Source organism: Xenopus laevis, chromosome 2L, assembly GCF_017654675.1.
Source record: "Xenopus laevis strain J_2021 chromosome 2L, Xenopus_laevis_v10.1, whole genome shotgun sequence".
Classification (NCBI taxonomy): Eukaryota; Metazoa; Chordata; class Amphibia; order Anura; family Pipidae; genus Xenopus; species Xenopus laevis.
In genome coordinates, this window is record NC_054373.1 from 9,678,617 (window position 1) to 9,703,346 (window position 24,730).

The 24,730-nt window shown below is 40.3% G+C and overlaps 1 protein-coding gene across 2 annotated transcripts in view; it reads left to right on the forward strand.

The window, feature by feature from the left end:
• The first annotated feature begins 1,048 nt into the window (after positions 1-1,048).
• Positions 1,049-24,730, forward strand: part of tmprss2.4.L (transmembrane serine protease 2 gene 4 L homeolog) — a 30,805-nt gene continuing 7,123 nt past the window's right edge. The window contains exons 1-12 of one of the 2 annotated variants that reach the window (XM_041581523.1): positions 1,049-1,139; positions 2,877-2,959; positions 4,183-4,239; positions 5,024-5,183; positions 8,245-8,325; positions 10,906-10,977; positions 12,798-12,905; positions 18,307-18,436; positions 19,854-19,964; positions 20,586-20,629; positions 22,078-22,246; positions 23,807-23,982. In XM_041581523.1, the coding sequence (XP_041437457.1) occupies positions 4,225-4,239; positions 5,024-5,183; positions 8,245-8,325; positions 10,906-10,977; positions 12,798-12,905; positions 18,307-18,436; positions 19,854-19,964; positions 20,586-20,629; positions 22,078-22,246; positions 23,807-23,982 (1,066 nt within the window). In that variant the 5' untranslated portion in view covers positions 1,049-1,139; positions 2,877-2,959; positions 4,183-4,224. Of the gene's footprint in view, positions 1,140-2,773; positions 2,960-4,182; positions 4,240-5,023; positions 5,184-8,244; positions 8,326-10,905; positions 10,978-12,797; positions 12,906-18,306; positions 18,437-19,853; positions 19,965-20,585; positions 20,630-22,077; positions 22,247-23,806; positions 23,983-24,730 lie in introns of those variants that run through there. The other variant, XM_018245886.2, reaches the window with a different exon arrangement.

The following is a 24,730-nucleotide window of genomic DNA, read 5'->3' on the forward strand; positions in this document are numbered from 1 at the left end:
TAGATAGATAGATAGATAGATAGATAGATAGATAGATAGATAACAGATAGATAACAGATAGATAGATAGATGATAGATAGATAGATAGATAGATAGATAGATAGATAGATAGATAGATAGTTAGATAGATAGATAGATAGATAGTTAGATAGATAGATAGATAGATAGATAGATAGATAACAGATAGATAGATAGATAGATGATAGATAGATAGATAGATAGATAGATAGATAACAGATAGATAGATAGATAGATAGATAGATAGATAACAGATAGATAGATAGATAGATAGATAGATAGATAGATAGATGATAGATAGATAGATAGATAGATAACAGATAGATAGATAGATAGATAGATAGATAGATAACAGATAGATAGATAGATAGATAGATAGATAGATAGATAGACAGACAGATAGAGATAGATAGATAGATAGATAGATAGATATAGGGATAGATAGATAGATAGATATAGATAGATAGATAGATGATAGATAGATAGATAGATAGATGATAGACCACAAAGGACCACAAGGCAGTGCAATAAATGTGATTTGTATCCTTACCGCCCTACATTTTTTCTAGATAGATCTGGTAGAAGGGGGAGGAGGGGGGAATCTGCAGGGAACGACCATCTGTCCTGCCTGTCTGGCTTGCTTCCCTCCACATGTTATTGAACTACAACTCCCAGCACCAACACCCGGAGAGCTACAACCTTGGCCCATGGCTAATGGGGAGAGAGAAGAACCTGCTCCTGGAACTTTAATGTCAGGCCGATGGTAAAACAGAGTGAGTTTATTGCCTGGGAACTGTGTAAATAGAGTGGGAAAAGGGGCATGAGTGTGGGCACAGCTGGCATCACACAGACAGCAGCAAATGAACCAATCACTCACACACAGTAACACACACACAAAACACGCACAAACAGAGAAACACACACACACACTCAAACTGTAATTGACACACATAGTAGAGCTTGCCTGGCTGCATAGCATCCAATCCGACCTGCTCCCTAAATCCACCCCGCCCCCCAGGTTTCAGCTGGAACAGTTCCAGCAGCACAAAAAAGGCAGCTAGAAAGATCAGCAGGATACGGCTGCCATGAGCACTCAGCACTGGGATCCAGCAGCGAAGAACGTAAGTGAGATTGTGCCATGTGACAGTCCGGCACTACACTGACTAACTCCTCCAGGCACTGGGCAGGGGGGCGGAGTTTAGAATTAGAAGAGCCCATCCAGATTGAAGCAGCTGCACTGTACACTCTGCAGGTTCCGCCCCTCAAGTGATGTGGAGTTTAGAAACTCCTTTTTTTCCCAAGCTGCTCAGGATGTCGGCCTATACGGGACAGCGGGTTGAGCTGTAAACAGGCCCGGATTTGTGGCAAGGCCACATAGGCCCGGGCCTAGGGCAGCAAATAATAGGGACGGCATGCCGCCCAGCCGCATTATGGGGACGTGTGCGTCCCCATTCAATTACACCAGCTGTGCCAGCGTTTTTTCTCCGGCGCGATGGGAAGGGGATGTGTAGGCGGGCGCTAGGACCGTGCGGCCGCCTGGTCGGACTGCGCGGCCTAGGGACGGCCGGCAAAGAAATCCGGCGCTGGCTGTAAAAAAACGGACAGTTGAGAGGTATGCGGGTATCCCCATACTACTGAGGAAGCAGGCCCCGTCCAGGCCCCCTGTACTCCCGGGCTCCCCGCGGCTGGGGGTCTGCTTCCTCGGTAGTTACGCCACTGCATATGATACAAAGGGAAACTTGAGACTGTTGGTTAAAAGTGCTGACTGAAGTATTCCTAATGAATTGTTCTGCATTTGATTCAGTAATAGTAAGAGTTCAGTAATAGTTCTCTCCGAAGGCCATATTTTATTGATAAGTATCATAGACATCAGTGCGATGAGAATGTCTCTTAGTTGGTTTCTCACAAGAATCAGGAACTGCCCTCATCTGACCAATCAATAGATCATTAAGTATCTGTTTGGGGAATCGGAGCTCTATACTGGGCCAAAGAATTCTAACAGAACCTAAACGCTTGCGCATCTTTGCTATGAAATGCTCGTACTGCCAAAGTACCGAAAGTCGCCAGCGTTCCCCGCCCAGGACGCAACTTTGCATATTAGTGAATTTAGCGAAGTGGTAGCAAATTTCTGGTGAAATGGTGCGATGTGTGCGATGTGGCCGCTGGCGACAATTTGAAATCTGAAAATACACCATCTAAAAGCTGTTGAGGTTCTGTAGAAGTCCCCGGAAGCATTTGAAGAGGTTTACCGCCTGTTTGATGTTCGAGTTTTTCTAGGGGGGTTTTGGCTGAAAATTTTTTAATCGAGAACTCGATTCAATCAATTCAAATTTTTGGGTTGCGGTACTGATACTCACAAAATCGGGTTTTTGCCATTCGAGATTTTTCTTCTGTAAGATACCATTCGAGTTTCGAGGTCATTCGGGTTCATTTGAGTTACCTCAATGATTTGCTCTAATGATTTCCCTTGATTTTTTTCTAGAAGGTCTTGAACTCTAGTCATTTGTGGGTCTTTTTTCAACAACCTTCGTGTCATATCTTCATTTGGTAGAGATTCTAGGTCTATATTATGCCTTATATATATATATCTTGACTAGAGTTACCACCTAACCGGTATTTTACTGGCCTGACCGGTAAACTAATGCTTGAGGCCAATGTCATTGATAGGGAAGAAAAGATAAAAATATAGAAGGGCTGGTATTCTTTTAGAACAGGCTGCAGCCTGAATTTTGAACAATTTATTTCCTCATTCTTAGGCGCAGATCACCTGAATTCCTGAAACAATATCACACGTAATGTTTATATGGGGAAGGTGTTTACCGTAAACCTGTATCTCTCGTCTCTTCCTTGTCTCCCAGTGTGAACATACAGTATAGAGAAGAGAAAGAATGACACACGGAGCTCAAACGTGAAGGAACTGATACAACAGGCTCTGATCCAGGTGAGAACCAGAAAAACATATATTTTTATGTTCTCATTCAGATAAACAGTGTAAGGCAAATTAGTCCTGTGGGGGGGGGGGGAGTTTTAAAACTCTTTACTAATTCAGTCTTATGGAAGATGATTTTTTTCAAGCTGTTGTGTAGTCATGTGGGCAGTCATTCAAGCACAGGATACACAGTAGATAACAGATATGATATATCTGCTCTGTATTCTGTGCTTGAATGGCTGCCCCCATGGCTACACAGCAGCTTGTTTATATAAACTATAGTAGTACTTATCTGTTATCTACTGTGTATCCTGTGCTTGAATGGCTGCCCCATGGCTACACAGCAGCTTGTTTATATCAACTATAGTAGTACTTATCTGTTATCTACTGTGTATCCTGTGCTTGAATGGCTGCCCCCATGGCTACACAGCAGCTTGTTTATATCAACTATAATAGTACTTATCTGTTATCTACTGTGTATCCTGTGCTTGAATGGCTGCCCCCATGGCTACACAGCAGCTTGTTTATATCAACTATAGTAGTACTTATCTGTTATCTACTGTGTATCCTGTGCTTGAATGGCTGCCCCCATGGCTACACAGCAGCTTGTTTATATAAACTATAGTAGTACTTATCTGTTATCTACTGTGTATCCTGTGCTTGAATGGCTGGCCCCATGGCTACACAGCAGCTTGTTTATATAAACTATAGTAGTACTTACCTGTTATCTACTGTGTATCCTGTGCTTGAATGGCTGCCCCCATGGCTACACAGCAGCTTGTTTATATAAACTATAGTAGTAATTATCTGTTATCTACTGTGTATCCTGTGCTTGAATGGCTGCCCCCATGGCTACACAGCAGCTTGTTTATGTATAGTATAGTAGAGTTTCTGAAGCAAACACACCAGTTTTACCAGTGCAGGGCAACAGTACATTATATTTTCATTTCTTTAAGACACTAACCTGTGGCGTTACTGTTCCTTTAAGTTCACAAATCTATTTCCCGACGGTGAAACAAGGAAATTTGACGCCCATCACTACGGTGTGAATTATATCATCGAGTTTGTTTACAAACAATGGCTGGCCCAAGTTAAATGTGCAAATTGACATCCATTTTAATAATTCTCCTTCCCTTTCCATCTAAAGTCTGTGGGGTATTTTGCCAGATTTTTATCTTCTGTAAATACAACTTTGTTTTCAACATTTTGCGTTTATACAACTCCTGTTATTCCAGGTTTGAAAATTAATCTCCTGACTTTCTCTGTTTGAGACTGAAATGGAACCCAATGTGGTAGGTGAATTTACTTTTATCTTAAAGGGGTTCACCTTTGAACTAACGTTTGGTATGATGTAGGGAGTGATATTCTGAGACAATTTGCATTTGATTTTCATTTTTTATTATTTATGGTTTTTGACTTATTTATCTTTTTATTCAGCAGCTCTCCGGTTTGCAATTTCAGCAGTCTGGTTGCCAGGGTCCAATTACCCTAGCAACTATGCACTGATTTGAATAAGAGACTGGAATATGAATAGGAGAGCAGGATCAGACTTGCAGGTGCAGGGCCCACCAGAGCTGGTGCCCCAAGGGCCCCTGCACCCCTGAAGGGCCCCTGCTGTACCCCCACAGGGGTAGCTGGCACCTGCCCCTCCCCCCTGAGTGCACATAAAGTAAACCTACCTTCAGCGCATCTGGGAAGGAGATCAATGGCCTGAGGGAGCGCCAGAGGGCTTTGGGTCTGGCCCAGTCCGACCCTGTAGGAGAAGGCTTGAATATAAAGATGAATAATAAAACATAACAATAAATGTGTAGCATTTGTTTTTTAGATGGGGTCAGTGACCCCCATTTAAAAAGTCGGGAGAGGTAGGCAAATAGTTCAAAAACTATAAAAATAAATAATGAAGACCAATTGAAAAGTTGCTCAGCACTGGCTATTCTATAAGATTAAAGTTGACTTAAAGGTGAACTTCCCCTTCAAGGAAATAACTTTATTAACCGTATATCTGGCCGAAGATCTTACCTTGTCCCTCTCTGATGATTTGTCTTTATGTTCTTCTTTATGTTCCGTGTAACGCAGTATTTCATCACAGTTATCAACAACTATGAGCAGCCGACCCAGCCTGTTTATGATGTGATACCCGGTCACAAAAAAGAGCAGCCGGCACCCCCACCCTATAGCACCCATGTACATTCTCTGCAGGTTGCAGAAACGCCTCCACCATTTCGCTGGAGTCTCAGTAAGTGATCCTTTTATTGCTCAGTTACTAATGGCAGGGGATTATGGTGCAACCTCCTCCTTATTGCAGCTCATAGCTCACAGGTAGTAGAAACGGGGCCCTACAGCTCCCTGCTCTCAGCCACACTCCCTAACTTGTGCTTCTGTCGGACACGCAACTATGGGAGTCACTCAGTCCATCTCTTCTAACTACAGTGCTGCAGAACATATTGGCGAAGCACAGGTCCTTGCTAGCGATGACCGTTTTTTTTCGCCAGCTATGGACTTGCGGCGAAATCCCGCATTTCGCCACCTGGAAATTTTTTCCCAAAACTGCTACAAAAATTTGTCACAATAAAAAAAGTCACCAAGACGAAAATGTCGCTGAGACAAAAAAAGTCTCCGTAAGAAAAAACTCCCATTGACTTTAATGCATTTGGACAAAAAAAAAAGTCGCCCTTAAAAAATACTTGACTTTAATGCATTTGGACGAAAAAGTCACAGAGAGAAAAAAAAGTTGTTGTCATTGACTCGTATGCATTTGGATTGTTGCCTGCGTAAAAAAATTGGCACGCGAAAAAGATACATTTTTCCGCCCATTGGCTTCAAGGCATTTTGAACATTTTTCACCGTTTCACAAAAGCGAAATGGGACAGATTCGCTCATCACTAGTCCCTTAAAGGGACAATATACCCTTTTATCAACATTGGCTCAATGGATACAGGGGCGATCCGTGGGCTGCTGGTGCCTAAGGCAGCAACCCCGATGCCGCCCCCCTCTCCTGCTCCGCGCTTAAAAGTTTAGCATCAGAGCAGGTCAAAAGGGGCTACATCGATAGCACAACGAGCACGTATTGTGCTTTCTGCAATAGAAGAGCCAAATTTCCGGTTTAAAAAACTGGAGATTTGACTCTTAAAGTTACAGGAGGCAGCTTTTTGCCGCCATTTGTAACTAGCCTTGACTGCCGCCTGAGAGATGGTGCTCACCTTGCCTGATGGCAGGATCGGCCCTGAATGGATAGGCTTGTGCTGAACATACTTTCTGCCTATTGTATTCATTAGGAAATATTTTTTTTCGGTTTTTATTTTTTGCACTGAACAGGGAAAATTTGAACTAACTAAAGCCACATTCTACTTCCTGATCCCAAAAAGCAAATGTTCCTGTTGAATTGTGCTTAGTACAGGGAACATGTTGGGGCAGATTTATCAAGGGTCGAATTTCGAAGTACAAAAAAATTCTAAATTCGACCATCGAATTAAAAAACTTTGAATTCGGATATCGAATTAGAAGTTTTTCAGCAAATTTGGCAATCCTGCGATTGAATAAAAATCATTCGATCGATTGATGAAATCCTTCGAATCGAAGGATTTCAGCGATCGATAGAAAGATTTTTATTTGATGTGTAAAGACTTGGAAAAAGTTCGTAGAAGGTCCCCACAGGCTAACATAGCAATTCGGCAGGTTTAATTTGACGAAGTATTGAAGTCTAAATTTTTTTAAAGAGACAGTCCTTCGATTATCGAATGGTCGAATATTCGAACGATTTTTACTTCGAATCGAATTTGAAGTAAATTCGAAGTCGTAGGATCCTATTCGATAGTCAAATTATCCAAAAAATTACTTAATTTCAAATTTTTTAACTTCGAAAATTCCCTTGAATTCACTTCGACCCTTGATAAATCTGCCCCGTAATGTTATAGTATCCCAAAACCCAGAACAAACCACAAGTTCCTATTTTAGGCTCACGATTCTGTCTATAACATCCACCTTTTGCTTTGGGAGGAGCCCACCGTTATTTGGATGCCGCCAGGTCTTGAAGTGAGAGGACCAATCGGGGGAGTTCTGGGCAGATAAGGAAACCTTAATGTATATACAAACGACGGGAACAGGGAACATACTCGTGGAACAGGCCGGGTCAATACCAATCGGACAGTGCAGTACAGAACCAGGAGTGTAGTCAGGAGAAATAGGCCGGGCCAAATCCAAGCAGTAAGCACAGTACAGAATCAGGATCCAGATGAGAGGTCAGTAATCAGGCAAGGGTCGGTTCAGACAGCGATACAGCAAAGGTCAAAGACAGGCAAGGGTCGGGAACAGATAATCAGTCAAAAATCACACTCAGGAAATAGACCTACATTGGGCAGTGAGTCAGTGCAGAGTAGGGGGTTTTATAGCCAGAATATAACTATGTATGTTAAGTTATATACTGTATATATTTGGCAGATTTTATAAGGATGACTGGGTTTGCCAAGCTCCTACAAGGGTTCAAGTGATATCTTATATTTCTGTAGTTGTGCCTGTTTAGTACGTCATCATTCTGTAAATAATAGCAATAGCCCAGAGCTAAATGTAAATGTCCCACTGGGCTTTACCAAGGGAGGGAAGGGCGGTAGATGTTATTTTTAGTGATGAGTGAAACTGGCTTGTTTCGCTCTAAAATTTGCGAAATCAAAGAAAAATTTAGAACTTTTGCCTTGAAGTCAATAAAATTATCTGTCACCTGTATTTCTTGTGTGGTTTTTCTTGGTTTTTTTCCCCCCGACAAAACAAAACTCATGGCAAACTGTAATACTGACATGTGTTTTTTCTGTCAGTGAGATAAAAAAAAGTCTCCATGAGAAAAAACGCCCATTGACTTTAATGCATTTAGACTAAAAAAGTAACCATAAAAAAGAGACAAAAAAAAAGTTGTCACAAGAAAAAACTACCATTTTGATCGTTGCCCGCATAAAAAATTGTCACCCGAAAAAAATAAATGTTGCCGCCCATTGACTTCAATGCATTTTGCACATTTTTTGCCGTTTCACAAAAAGTGAAATGGGGCAGATTCACTCATCACTAATCCCTTAAAGGGACAATATACCCTTTTATCAACATTATTGATAATGTGTCTTTTTTCTGGAGCAAATAATTGTGAAATGCAAATTTCTCCACAAAACTGTACCAGGCAAAAAAAAAAAGTTCGCTCATCCCTAGTTAGTTTGTCTAGATCCAAAATTACAGCCAAATCCTACCCGAAATCGCATGGCTTTATTCCTTAATCGCCATTCATGATTCGTTTTTTTCTTATTGTTGTTATTAAGGAAAGAAGATTTTAATTCCCATTGGGACTATTTCCGTCATAGCGGTGCTAATTCTGATTCCAGTACTTACTGTGTATTTTGGTAAGAGAAACATTATATTTATCATGTATTTGCCTCTGAATTCCAAAGCATTTGAAGCTCATTGACCATCTGACCAAGTGCAAATAGGAGCAAAATTATAGGTTCACATTGTTGCACCTACGTCAATATGGCTGGCGTGTAGGCGGAGCTAAATTTTCAGTTGGGCGTGGGCACAAGGTGCAAGGAAACAGATGAAAATGGTTTCATGGTTTTTTAACATGTACAAATTCTCAAATAAACGTGTACGGGCTCGTACAGATTAACGTTTCCTGCTCCGTTCCCCAGCGGTCAGTTGTAATGTATTTAACTGCAGGGGAGCGCAGCAAGGAACGCATTCCATTTATTTAAACAAGTACTCACACAGGTGCAGGTAAGTGCATTTTGCAGTAAAATGCACGGCAGGGGAACGGAGCAGGAAACATTCATATGTACGAGCCCTTAAAGGAGAACTAAACCCCTCCCAATAAGAAATGGGTGCCATCTTCCAGATCTTCAGTCTTCATCTGTAAGGGAGCTCTGTATTGCGCATGTGCAGTTGGAGCAGTGTTCCCGTTCATAGAAACTGCCCATGCGCCAAAAGAAATAGACAGAAGATCCGGAATATGACGCCCATGAGATCCACTGCGCTTACCCTGCACCGATATGTGAGCAATGTATTCGGGACACTTTCAGGGGTAATAAACTATGCGGGAGGGGAAGAAAGGAGGTGGTACTATCTAGGGCAGGGATCCCCAACCTTTTGAACCTGTGAGCAACATTCAGAAGAAAAAGGAGTTGGGGAGCAACACTAGCATGAAAAATGTTCTCGGGGTGCCAAATAAGGTCTGTGATTGGCCATTTGGTAGCCCCTATGTGGATTGACAACCTACATTGAGGCTCTGTTTGGTAGTAAACATGGTTTTTATGCAACTAAAACTTGCCCTCATGTCTGGAATTCAGAAATAATCACCTGCTTTGAGGCCACTGGGAGCAACATTCAAGCGGTTGGAGAGAAACATGTTGCTCACGAGCTACTGGTTGGGGATCACTGATCTAGGGTAATAGGTAGGGGCTTTTCTTGGCTCCATCTTTGGACAACAGAAAGAGGTCATTGAGCATTATTTACTTCAATTTAATTTAAATCATTTTTTTTTGAACATTTAAAGGACTAGTAACAGTGAAATTTGTTTCTTTTATCGAAAAAAAACCCCACCAACACAGTTTAAACTTTTAATTCCCAAAGCTTTTATTAAGAAATTGCTTACCGATTCTGTGCATGTACTCCTCTTCTGAAACAACGACAAGGCGATGATCCTTCGTGCGGAGTTTGATTTCTCCTCCCTGGCTATCTCCTATGGAAGGCAGAGAGGAGAAATCAAGCGCAGCACGATGGATCGTCGCCCTGTCGCCGTTTTACAACAGGAGCGCATGCAGAGAATCGGTAAGTAATTTCTTAATAAAAGCTTTGCCGAATTAAAAGTTTAAACTGTGTTGGTTATATAATAATAATTTTAAAAAAATTGCTGTTACTGAATACTGAATTTGTCCTTCTAAAATATATACTGTGTATATTCGCATTAACATGTTTACAAAATCGAATTTTATACCTATGAGTTTCTTTCCATGCACCACTAGAAAAAATAAGAGCCATATTTATTATATTGTATATTTATATGAAAAATAAGAAATTATAAGAAAATCTATTTTTGTGAATAATTGTCATTTTTGACAAAACCCATTTCTCATCATCAGGTGTTTATGGGTTAATCTGAATCTTATTTTTTTTTCTTTTTTGGAGGAAAATGCATCATACAAATTCCATGTTATCGTTCTAGGTTTTAGGTTGTGAGATTGTATTTTTTTTTTTTAATATTTGTGGGAAGCAGCTTGAAACCAATTAGAACTAGATTTAGGGCAAATACTTATCTGCTGTCATCAATATGTCTGTAAGCTGAGCCTGTAGGTCAGAAGGTTCAATAGTTTTAACTGAGCCGTTGAGCAAGCACAGCTGGGGATGGGGCGGGAAGGGAGTAGTGTAGTTTGGAGGTGATCTGCTGCTCTTGCCTTGGGCATCTATTCCCTTTGGCCTGGCTCTGATTTTTAGAATAATAAAGACTAATACTGTTACAGGTATGGGATTCGTTATCCGGAAATCTGTTATTGAGAAAGCCCTTAATTACGGAAAGTCTGTCCCCCATAGACTTCATTTTATCCAAATTTTGCAGATTTTTAAAAAGTATTTCCTTTTTCTCTATAATAATAAAACAGTAGCTTGTACTTGATCCCAACTAAGATATAATTAATCCTTATTGGAGGAAAAACCAGCCTATTGGGTTTATTTAATGTTTACATGATTTTCTAGTAGATACATTTGAGAGACTTAAGGTATGAAAATCCAAATTACGGGAAAGATCAGTTAACCGGAAAACCCCAGGTCCGAGCATTCTGGATAACAGGTCCCATACATGTACTAACCTGAAAGTTGCATGTCATGAGTAAATATAGGAGTTGTAATAGGGAAGCTGTCAAACACTTTATAAAGCCTTTAGTTGCACTTTTATAAATATATGTATTAAAAAAAATGTTTTTCTTTTCTTACAGTCTATAGGTCATACGGTTCATACGGTTCATATTACACTGACTGCTATTATGGAGAATATGGAACAAATTGCCGTAAGATATCAGTACTTTTAGTATTTGTATTTGATGTGTGTCTTAAAAAATCATTAAGGTTTCAGTTTATCCACAATCTGATGATTGTCACCAGGGTCGGACTGGCACATTTGAGGCCCATCGGGTTCCAAACCTCGGGGGCCCCGTGTGCATGTGGCAAAATCAATGTGGTGAGTGCATGCGCAAGAAATGGCGTGCCGAGTAGTGATGGGCAAATTTCTCCCGTTTCGCTTCACCGAAAAATTCGCAAATTTTTCCGCAAAATTCGCAAAACGACGGAAAATCCTGAAATCGGGAAATTCACGAAAAAATCCTGAAATTCGAAAGTTTTCACAAAAAATCCTGAAATTCTAACGTTTCCACAAAAAAATCGTGCGATTCGAACATTTTCACAAAAAAATTAAGCAATTAGAATGTTTTCACTAAAAAATCGAGCAATTCGAACGTTTTCATGAAAAAATCGAGCAATTCGAACGTTTTCACGAAGAATTAGTGAATCGGAAATTGACACTGGTGAATTTTCACAGATGAATTTACGAGGGAAATTCGCAAATTTATTCGCCGCCGGCAAAACTCGCAGTGAATTTCATGCCAGGCAAATTTATATGCCCATCACTAGTGCCGAGTGCATGCGCGGATCTCCTCGAGCACCACGCCGCACATTTTTTTTTTTTTTTTACTCCCAATCGGGGAGTGGGTCTGGGCCCCACCGGGTTTTTTCCTGATCTCCCGCTGGCCCAGTCCGACCCCGATTGTCACTGTATCAAATAGAGCTGTACAAAAGGTTGTTGTTCACCTTTGAATTAACTCTGTAGTATAATGTAGAGAGTGATATTCTGAGACAGTTTGCAATTGGTTTTAATTTTTTTTTTTTTTTGCTATTTCATTAATTTCAGTAATTGCATGGTAACCCTAGCTTCCATGACAGGATTTGAATAAGGGACTGGAATATGACTAGCAGATGGGAGAATCTTTCCGCCTCGTTTTGCCACGGAAATTACGCCCATAGACTTGTATGGCGTCTCGCATCAAAAAAAATCGCCGCTCGACAAAATTTTTTTGCCACCCATAGACTTTCATGGGCGTCCACGACATTTCGCTGGTATTTTGGTGTAACGAAACGGGTCAAATTCACCCATCCCTACCTATAAATAATAAAAAGTAGCAAAAACAATAAATCTGTAGCCCTACAGAGCATTTGTTTATTTAGATGGGGTCAGTGACTCCCATTTGAAAGCTGGAAAGAGTCAGACGAAAAAGGCAAATAATGAAAAAACTATATATATATATATATATATATATATATATATATATATATATATATATATATATGCAGGGTGGCAGCACTCCAAGGATTTTGCAACAAGATAAGGTGTCAAATAAAGCAGGTTTATTAAATCCAACGTTTCAGTTCCGTACATGAACTTTCTTCAGGGGAAAAAAAAAAAAAAGTTCTACTATAAAATCATATAAACCCAATAGGCTGGTTTTGCTTCCAATAAGGATTAATTATATCTTAGTACAAGTTACTGTTTTATTATTACACAGATAAAAGAAATCATTTTTAAAGATTTTGATTATTTGGATAAAATGGAGTCTGTGGGAGACGGCCTTTCGGTAATTTGGAGCTTTCCGGATAATGGATCCCATACCTGTAGAATAAATATTAAAGTGTAGACATAAAAGAGACATTTCCTGAAGGAATATAATGAGTAGTAAATAAAATGAGTAGTAACAGAGATGTTCTCAAGTCTGTAGTGGGACTAAAGGCTAATGTTTTTCAATAAATGTTATAAAGAGGTTTTGTTTTCTTTTTACAGCCACAAGCTGCCGAATGTACTGCAACTCCAGTAACTGGTGCATCCGTGATTACCAGATATGTAATGGTGTACAAGACTGCCCTTATGGAGAGGATGAAAGAAATTGCGGTAAGAAATCACTACTGAGACAACTTGAGGCAACTTCGGAAAGCCGAATGCTTTCCAACTGGTGATTTACATTATTGCAGCAGGAAACACTTGGGGATTGGAGGTGGGAGATGAATTGCCCGTGTTAGATTAATTGTGCCGGGGCAACTAAATCTCCTCTTGTGTCAGGGCCCTTAAGGGTCCAGCATTCTACAGATATTTAAAGGAGTTGTTCATTAACTTAAAGTATGATGTAGAGAGTGATTTTCTAAGACTATGTGCAAATGGTTTCCATTTTTTATTTGTTACGCTGTTTGAGTTATTTAGCTTTTTATTTCAGCCATCTGGTTGCTAGGGTACATATTGCTCTAGCAACCATGCATTGATTTGAATAAGAGACTGGAATATGAATAGGAGAGGCCTGAATAGAAAGATGAGTAATAAAAAGTAACAATACATTTGTAGCCTTACAGAGCATTTGTTTTTGAGATGGGTTCAGTGACCTCCCATTTAAAAGCTGGAAAGAGTCAGAAGAAGGAGGCAAATAATTAAAAAACTAAACATAACCCTTTTTAATGTTGTCATGCAGGAAGCTGCCACCTTGGGCAAGATTCTTACCTTATCTCATGGTAACAGTTCCCTTGTTTGTAGAACATTGGATGCTTGACTTTACTCAGCCTGTGGGGTCAGTGTCCTTGGGTGTCCAACTTCTGTAGTACAGAGGGTTGGAATTTTTCTGGTCTCAGTGGTGGGCGGCCGATAATGGGAGCCAGTGTTGACCACTCCCTGTTTTAAAACAACACCCACTTCAAACCACACTCATGCTACCACAAGAACATATAAAAACATGTCCGCATTAATGGTGGTAGCATACCAAAAAACCAAATAGTTGGTACTCACTGTACGGATATCACTCATCGCTCTCTGTGTGGTGCACACACAGGGAGCATAGGGCAGGAAGAGTATGGCACACGCAGGGAGCATAGGGCAGGCAGTGTATGGCACACACAGGGAGCATAGGGCAGGCAGTGCATAGCACACACAGGGAGCATAGGGCAGGCAGAGTATGGCACACAAGGCGCATAGGGCAGGCAGAGTATGGCACACAAGGAGCATAGGGCAGGCAGTGTATGGCACACAGGGAGCATAGGGCAGGCAGTGTATGGCACACACAGGGAGCATAGGGCAGGCAGTGCATAGCACACACAGGGAGCATAGGGCAGGCAGAGTATGGCACACAAGGCGCATAGGGCAGGCAGAGTATGGCACACACAGGGAGCATAGGACAGGCAGAGTATGGCACACACAGGAAGCATAGGACAGGCAGAGTATGACACACACAGGGAGCTTAGGGCAGGCAGAGTATGGCACACACAGGAAGCATAGGGCAGGCAGTGCATAGCACACACAGGGAGCATAGGGCAGGCAGAGTATGGCACACAAGGCACATAGGGCAGGCAGAGTATGGCACACAAGGAGCATAGGGCAGGCAGTGTATGGCACACAGGGAGCATAGGGCAGGCAGTGCATAACACACACAGGGAGCATAGGGCAGGCAGAGTATGGCACACACAGGGAGCATAGGGCAGGCAGTGCATAGCACACACAGGGAGCATAGGGCAGGCAGAGTATGGCACACAAGGCGCATAGGGCAGGCAGAGTATGGCACACAAGGAGCATAGGGCAGGCAGTGCATAGCACACACAGGGAGCATAGGGCAGGCAGAGTATGGCACACAAGGTGCATAGGGCAGGCAGAGTATGGCACACAAGGAGCATAGGGCAGGCAGTGCATAGCACACACAGGGAGCATAGGGCAGGCAGAGTATGGCACACACAGGAAGCATAGGACAGGCAGAGTATGACACACACAGGGAGCTTAGGGCAGGCAGAGTATGGCACACACAGGAAGCATAGGGCAGGCAGTGCATAGCACACACAGGGAGCATAGGGCAGGCAGAGTATGGCACACAAGGCGCATAGGGCAGGCAGAGTATGGCACACAAGGAGCATAGGGCAGGCAGTGTATGGCACACAGGGAGCATAGGGCAGGCAGTGCATAACACACACAGGGAGCATAGGGCAGGCAGAGTATGGCACACACAGGGAGCATAGGGCAGGCAGTGCATAGCACACACAGGGAGCATAGGGCAGGCAGAGTATGGCACACAAGGCGCATAGGGCAGGCAGAGTATGGCACACAAGGAGCATAGGGCAGGCAGTGTATGGCACACAGGGAGCATAGGACAGGCAGTGCATAACACACACAGGGAGCATAGGGCAGGCAGAGTATGGCACACACAGGAAGCATAGGAAAGGCAGAGTATGACACACACAGGGAGCTTAGGGCAGGCAGAGTATGGCACACAAAGGAAGCATAGGACAGGCAGAGTATGACACACACAGGGAGCATAGGGCAGGCAGAGTATGGCACACAAGGAGCATAGGGCAGGCAGTGTATGGCACACAGGGAGCATAGGACAGGCAGTGCATAACACACACAGGGAGCATAGGGCAGGCAGAGTATGGCACACACAGGAAGCATAGGAAAGGCAGAGTATGACACACACAGGGAGCTTAGGGCAGGCAGAGTATGGCACACAAAGGAAGCATAGGACAGGCAGAGTATGACACACACAGGGAACATAGGGCAGGCAGAGTATGGCACACTCAGGGAGCATAGGGCAGGCAGAGTATGACACACACAGGGAGCTTAGGGCAGGCAGAGTATGGCACAAACAGGGAGCATAGGAAAGGCAGAGTATGGCACAAACAGAGAACATAGGGCAGGCAGAATATGGCACACACAGGGAACATAGGGCAGGCAGTGCATAGCACACACCAGGAGCATAGGGCAGGCAGAGTATGACACACACAGGGAGCATAGGGCAGGCAGAGTATGACACAAACAGGGAGCATAGGGCAGGCAGAGTATGGCACAAACAGGGAACATAGGGCAGGCAGAGTATGGCACACACAGGGAGCATAGGGCAGGCAGAGTATGACACACACAGGGAGCATAGGGCAGGCAGAGTATGGCACACACAGAAAGCATAGGACAGGCAGAGTATGGCACACACAGAAAGCATAGGACAGGCAGTGTATGGCACACACAGAAAGCATAGGACAGGCAGAGTATGGCACACACAGGGAGCATAGGGCAGGCAGGGGAGACAGGGGACAGAGACAGGGGAAAACTATCAAGACTACTCTAAAATGTACTACATACAGTGACACAGTGCTGGTGCCCCATTTTGAATAAAGTGTGAACAGGTGAACAATGTGGGCAGTTTCAGTCTGGGCTTGAGTTGTGAACAGTACATGGCTTTAGAGGTGCGAACAAGGTGAGGTGTCACGAGTGTGAACAACGTAGGGTAGATTAAAGATGTGAACAATGCAGGATTTTAAACAATGCAGAGGTCTGTTCTAGACTATGCTGTCCAAACATAGTTCTAGACTATGCTGTCCAAACAATAAGTTTGTAATAAATTAGTTTATTGGCAAAGCCCATATAGTTGCTTACAATTTACATAATTGTGTAACTGGGAGCTGTTTAAGTAGAGAGTATATATCATGAAATCAGCTGAACTCATCAATGTGAAAATTTTGGCCGTGTGCATTTTGTGAACACACCTATTAATACCACACCCGTTTTACCAAAACATATCCTAGATGTACCGGTGTGAAAACTACAGAACATATGGGCATATTAGCCCAAGATGAGTCAATATAATCACTACATAAAATAGAGATTTTTAACCCCAGACATGCCAGTATAATTGCTACACAAAATGAATAATAAGCATATTAACCAGAGATGTGACAGTATAATTACAATAGATATTAGTTAATCTGCATTTTAACCTCAAAGGAGGCGGTATAATCAATAAATAAAATAGATAATGGGCATAACCCCAGACATGTCAACATAAATAGTACAGAAAATGCATAATCTGCATAAAAACATGATATACTAATATAATTACTGCAGAAAATGGATAGTCAACATATTAAATCCAAATATGACAGTATTATTGCTCCTAAATGATCAGCATTTTAACCTGAGATGTATTATAATTTATTATAATTGCTGCAAATAATGGAAAATATGCATATTAACCCCAGACAAGCCTGTATAATCACTAAATAAAATTGATAATGGGCATTTTAACCCCAGACATGCCAACATAATTACTACATAAAATGGATAATCTGCATATTAACCTGAGATATGCTAATATAATTAACACAGGAAATGGATACACGACATATCAACCCCATTTGATAATCAGCATATTAACCTGAGATGTGCCAGTATGATTACTACAAATATTGGATAATCTGCATATTAACCCAATATATGCCAGAATAATTACTACAGAAAATTGATAATATGCATATTAACCTAAGTTATGTTAGTATAATTAATAAGGGAAATGGATAATCAACATATTAACCCTGACATACCAGTATAATTGCTACATAAAATTGATAATCAGTATGTTAAATTGAGATGTGTCAGCATAATTACTACAAATAATGCATAATCTTCATATTAACCCCAGACCAGCCAGTATTATCAATAAATAAAATAGATAATGAGCATTTTAAGCCCAGGCATGCCATCATAATTAAGACAGAAAATGGATAATCTGCATATTAACCCAAAATATGCCAGTATAATTAATACAGGGAATGGATAATCAACATGTGAACCCCAAATGTGCCAGAATAATTGCTACATAAAATGGATAATCAGCATATTAACCTGAGATGTATCATCATAATTACTACAAATAATGGATAATCTGCATATTTACCCCAAACAATTCAGTATAATCAAAGTAAATTAGGTTGAAAAAAAACCACAGGTCCATCAAGTGTAACCATTCATTTAATCAATAAACAAAATAGATAATGGCCATTTTAATCCCAACATAATTACTACATAAAATGGATAATCTGCATATTAACCTGAGATCGGCCAGTATAATCACTACAGGAAATGAATAATCAGCATATTAACCCAAGATGTGCCAGTATAATTTCTACAAATAATGGATAATCTGCATATAAACCCCTGACAAGCCAATATAATCAACAAAAAAAAATAGATAATGGACATCTTAACCCCAGACATGCCTGCATATTTACTACAGAAAATGGATAATCTGCATATTTGCCAGTATAATTGCTGCATGAAATGGATAATAAGATTATTAACCACAGATTTGCCAGTAACATCACTGTAGAAAGGATCAATTAGCACTCCTTTAATTTCTGACTTTCATTATGACTCTTGCGAGATCCCCCCTGAAATCTGTAGAGTAATATTTTTGGTGCGCTCTAGTTTAGTGCAGTTTGTTTGTTAATTACAGTGTTACAGGACATACTGTAAGGAACAAACCTTTTTTCTCTTCCAGTGAGATTATATGGAGCAGACTTCCAACTGCAGGTCTATTCTACATTAAAGTCAGCATGGCTGCCCGTGTGTGCTGATGATTGGAATGATGACTTTGGAAGGTTTGCCTGCCAGGACTTTGGATACAACAGGTAAATATAATACTGATTGAAAATATGTCTATGAGGATTCTCATTTATCTAGGTCATGATATACAGTATCTAGTAGAATTAAGTCAAAGGCAACTGGACATTTTGGGGGCTATTTATTAAAGTCCAAAGTGTAAAAACTCAAAAAATTTAGTTTTTTCCCTAGAAAACTTAAATTATTAGTGGAATATTTCGAAATGTATTATACCTCAATGATGCAAAATGCCAGAATCCGAAAATCTGCCATCTCAGACCTGTCAATGGTCCTGTATAAGTCAATGGGAGAGGCACCTATCCCAAACTGAAGTTATTGAATTCGAGTAATCAGTGGCGTAACTACAGAGGAAGCAGATCCTGCGGCTGCAGGGGAGCCCAGGAGTGATAGGGGGCCCCATGAGGCTAAAATTCATGTACAATTTCAATACATTTTGGTAAAACAGGACAACCTCTGGATATGTTTGGGGCCCTAAAATTTATTTGCTGTGGGGCCCAGTAACATCTAGTTACGCCACTGCGAGTAATTCAGGTTTTTGCTAAAAAAGAATTGGTCAGGGGAATTTGGACGTGTTTTTTTTAATTAAAATAATTAGATACATTTGGATTTTAGTAAATAACCCCTTTTGAGTTTTCTTCGAAACGTTTCACCACTCATCCGAGTGGCTTCTTCAGTTGACCAAGCCCTTGAACTGAAGAAGCCACTCGGATGAGTGGTGATATGTTTTCAAAAAGGGGTGTGACATAATTCAACCAGTAGCCCAATAACATCCCTCTTTTGTCTGGGTTTTGAGATGAGCTATGAGATCAGGACAACTATGGCATCTTCCACTGTTAGAAATAAACATAATTACACCGTTAAATACCATCGAGAATGTGGAAGCTTCTTCTAATTGGATATGGCCATATGCATTTTTGGCAATACATGATATCATGGCATTCCTGATAATTATGTGTTTCCTACTTTATGGGAAAAGTTTGGGGAAGGTCCTTTCCTCTTTCAGCACAATAATGCACCAATTCACAAAGTAAGGTCCATATAAAATTGATTTGCTGAGATGGGTGAGGAAGAACATGACTGGCGTTCACAGAGCCTTCATCTCAAATCAAGTGAACCCCTGTGAGATACATTGGAATCCTATCTGTAAGCTTGATCCCCAATATCAATGCCTGACCTCTTGCTTATTAATGGAAAGAAATTCCATCAATAATGTGCCAACATTTAATAGAAAACTTTCCAAGAGCAGCAGATAATGGCAGTTTTAACATCATAGAGGACCAACTTGATATTAATACTCTTGGTTTTGGTATGAGATGTCCCCCTACAGTACTGTTTCATGTGATAGATTATATTCATTCTTATACCCACTAATATATGGGCCACAGTTCCAAGAATTCACACAACTGTGCTTGGTTTGTTCCTCAGGAGCAGCTATAACAGATATGAAACTTTGGAGTCCTCATATGCCCCTCGTGGGTATTTCAAGTTATACTATGGAGACTGGAGAAGCAAATTCTACGCAAGTGTTCAATACAGGTACGTCTGTAATAGTGTCCAGCTAATAATATATTTCTCATCTCATGTGGCTCACATAATAAGAGGCGCAATGTTTGTGCCGGTGCCAGTAATTCCTTGCAATCAATAGGGCGTATTATTTTCAGGTCAGCTGTTTAAAAGCAAAAATCTGATTGGTGGGCCTTGGGTTACTAGACCTTGATCAAACTTTGTTCCTATTATAACAATAGCCATTAATGTAATCATGTAAGGCAGTACTGTAATAAATGCAATGTTATCAAAGGGTAACTAGTAAATGTCATCTACTAACTGCCAGTTACTAGAATGGTTCAACTTTTTGTTAGAAAGTAAATGACTTCACCAAAAATCGCTCTTTTGAGATACTGTACACAACTCCCCTTGTCTATTCAGTGTCGTTCCCTACTCGTAGTTCTATGCTATTAGCTATAGTAGTGGCTAAAGTATGTTGTACAATTTATATCTGTATTAAAAATAAGTTTGTGTCCTAAGTGTATATATATATATATATATATATATATATATATATATATATATATATATATATATATATATATTACATACCTGTATATACTTTATATGGACTATAGATAGATATTAACAAATGTCTTCATTTATTTACAGTTATTTCTGTTATACAGGAAATGTGGTCTCCTTACATTGTATAAGTAAGTATTAGAATATGACCATCAACACAATATATGGTAATTTGTCTATTATTAATTAGACTTTTCTGTGTTTGGCAAATTATTATTATCTTACCTGGTTCTCAAGCTAACTTCTAGGTTAGTCCAGCCTTAGTAAGTTTATAACATCATGATATACAGTATGCAAAGGCAACAGATGTTTTAAGATACTTGAAATATGTACAGTATACACCAATATTGGTATGGGATTGATATCCAGAAACCTGTTATGCAGAAAGCTCTGAATTACAGAAGGGTAATGATGGGTGAATTTGTCCAGTTTCGCCACAAATTTTTGCAAATTTCCTGTGAAATTCGCAAAACTGGTAAAAAATTTACGAAACGCAGATTTCGATGCCAAATTGTCGCCAGCACCGATTCCTCAAGGTGATTTCTTGTGTGGAAAATAATGTTGAAAAGTTTCAATACACTTTAATACATTTTGTATTAGGGAAAACAGCCTGTACCTTTGCAATAATACAGGTATGGGACCTGTTATCCAGAATGGTCGGGACTCGGGGTTTTCCGGATTATGGATCTTTTCCTTAATTTGGATCTTTATACCTTAAATCTACTAGAACATCATGTAAACATTAAATAAACCCAATACACTGATTGTGCTTCCAATAAGGATTAATTATATCTAAGTTGAGATCAATTACAAGCTACTGTTTTATTATTACAGAGAAAAAGGGAATCATCTTTAAAAATTCGGATTTATATGTTTCTATAAAAAGAATGACTAGGCTTGGCTTCAACTTAAAGAGATACTGACACCAGAAAATAATCTTTTTTTTGTATATCTATCATAACAATGTCTTTGAAAGAAATTTTTAATTTTGCCATAAAAGTATTTGGATGATGATTTTACATTACCTTTCTTACCCCCATGTTCCTGTATGAGGTGGCTGCCATATTTGTGCAGCAGGAGTCCGTTAGCAACTGACAAGTTGAGAAGGGACAGTCAGGTTAGTAAAACAGCAGCGGATTTCTGTATATCGCTGCCGGCGAATAAATTTGCGAAACTCCGGCGGAAATTCACCGGTGTCGAAAAATTTTGGACACGCGCCTGAAAAGCATCAACACTATTCGGACCTTCGTTGACTTTAACACCGGCATCAAATTCCGAGTTTCGCTAAGTTTTTCGAGAAGGGAGAAATTTTCAGAACGGGAGAAATTCGCCCATCACTATTAGTCACAATTTTTATTGCTTTTCAATTCTCTTTTCTCTCTACTTTTCAACCTTAATTGAATGGCAGATGTTGCTGTAAATCCATGAAAGGCAAAATAATTCCCCATCGCTAGAGGCCTCCTGTCTCAGGGTCCTGTTGTCATGTGTCCTTTAACTGGGTAGTTCTAAATATCTCATATGCCTGTGCCCTTTCTTATATAACTTAATTCTGCTATGGTTTTAATTACATTTTTTACAGGGTGTGGTGTGTCTAATAATAATGTGTCCAGCCCAGTAGTAGGAGGAACTAATACTTCCTTAGGAAACTGGCCATGGCAAGTCAGTCTACGGCAGAAAACAGGAGCTTTCTGTGGTGGCTCCATCATTTCTCCCAAGTGGATAGTGACTGCAGCACAATGTGTATATGGGTAAGTTGCTGCAGCTCAATCATTACAGTCTTTTTTTTTGAGGTGTGGATATGGTTGTCTATGTTATTTGAAAGTATAAAAGCATCATGAAATCATGACACTTGGATTGTAGCTTCCTGGCTTTAATAAAAAAAGGAAGACAATACTTACTGCCCAAAAGGAACATGATAAAGGGTTTAGGTTGGGTATTGTAGCTTCGTCTACTGATGGGAGTTCCAGTGTTGTAGACACTCCACAATGGATATGGTACAAAGTATAGGGCATGTGAAAATAAGGGAGCCCTGGAAATTATAAGTAGTCATCCTATTTAGGCCACTACCTTGGGCATGAAGGAGTGTGAGCTTGTAGCCTGCAAATAGGGGCAGAAGTTTTTAAACAAAAATATATTCATGGACCCTGACAAGTAAAATGGGAGAGCAAAGGTTAATTGGATGTACACAGAATTAGGATATACTGACACTTGGCTGGGTGTAGAATATCATTAGGCTGTGAATTTGGACTCCTACAGTTTTATCCTTTTTGGAAATGGAACAGCGGTGATTAAAAAAGTGGACCCCGTCGACCCAGACTCACTCTTGGCCTGAAGCCTCGTGTAGCATGGCCCCCTGACCTCCTGCCCAGGCCCATTTATGGAAGAAGTGGAAAGTATATGCCAGGGGTGGAGGGGGGCTTGGGGCCCAGGGAGGGTTACAGTTGGCTTGGGTTGGGGCCCATGAAGGTGTGGGAACCCTGAAATGGCAGCCCTGGTGGGCCCTGGACCCCCAGTCTGAAACTGACCCAGTTTAAGTGAGGAGAATAAGGCCCAATTAGTATCACAAATTGAAAAAGCTTCACAAATAAATCTGGTTATTATTATGGGCAATTTCAATGATCCAGACATTGACTGGAGTAATGGGGTGGACAAATCAGGAAAAAGCTAGCACATTTGTAAATATGTTAACTGCTAACTTTTTAGTTTTTGAATCAACTTCTCTTCTGTTTTAGCTGCCGACAAACCAATGAAGAGTTCCTATTTATAGACCCAATTCAGTAGGGGTCAATAACTAAGGTTGGACCAATGTGCAAATTGCAAAAAATTACCGTGAAGCACTAAAGGCTGCAAAGAGAGCCCTGTACTTACTGCCTCCCTTGTAGATGACAGCACTGAGCTCTACACCTTGCTCCAATTCTTTTGGAACTTCATTTACGCTCCTCCACTTGCATCTAGACAATTAGTAAATTATCCATTACAAGAGGCAACTGTTTAACTCAGGTGGAAGCTCAAATAAGACAAGACCTGATGTAGTTCACTCTAGGTTACTAAATGAGCTTAGCTTAGTGGCTGCCAGATGGTTTTGCTTAACCGTAACTAAATGGTACCCTACTAGTGGATATGAGTCTTAGCAGTAATTAATTAAATTATTAAGGTATTTAAAGACGATGAAGGTACAATACACAGGGGGGATCCAATACAGTCACTGCTGTGGCCTTGGTGGTTCCAATAATATAGAAATGGAAACATTGGTTACGTGTTTATGACCGAAAATTCTACAAACTGAGCATCACACTTTTTCCTGTTAGGTCTTACTCAAATGCTTCTGGATGGAAGGTTTTCACTGGGACATTGACCTCACCCAATTACAACGACACCAAGGGCTATTCCGTGGAAAGAATAATTGCGCACCCTGGATATAATTCTATCACTTATGATAATGATATCGCCCTAATGAAACTAACAGATGAAATAACATTTGGCTGTAAGTATTTGTCTGATTTGTATTGTTTGGGGAAGAACCAAGAATCAGAGAATTAAATGTTTGCAGTTCAAAACTTAACAGAGCAATCAAACATAATGGGAATAATTTACTAACAACTGAATTTAGATTTTTTTATTCCATGAATCTCTAAAAATGTGTGGTTTTCCTAGCTCTAAAGGTTCTACTCATTCCTATGGGATTTTCTAATTGTATTTATCAATGGGTGAAAGTTAGAACTCCTAATTTGATAAATACGGTTCTAAACGTCCCATGGGAATGGATAGAACCTGGGTTTTTCTTTATTAAGCTTTATATCTCACATTTTAGTGTAAAAACCACGAAAACCTCTAATACAAAAGTTGTCAAGGTCCTACAGAAGTCCATGGGAGCTGCGCTGATCCTATAGGTCCGTTTTAAATCCATTTGGAGTTTTATAGGCTTTTGAATGTTATTTTCACTAGGAATTGTGCAAAAATATCAAATTTTTAGAGGTATATTTAACATCGTATTTTTTTAATTTGCATCTTTTAATAAATTTCATGACGTTTGTGGTTCTAGAGAAACTAAGTTTTGTCATGGTTTCAAAAACCCCTTAAAGGATAAGTAAACCTTTAAAAGTGGATGTAAATTTGATGAGGGGGCTATTCAAAGCACTTTTGTAATTTACATTCATTATTTATTTTATTTTTATTCCGGGATATTAAGGGATACATGTACTATTACTATGACTGAATTTTGTTACAACAGC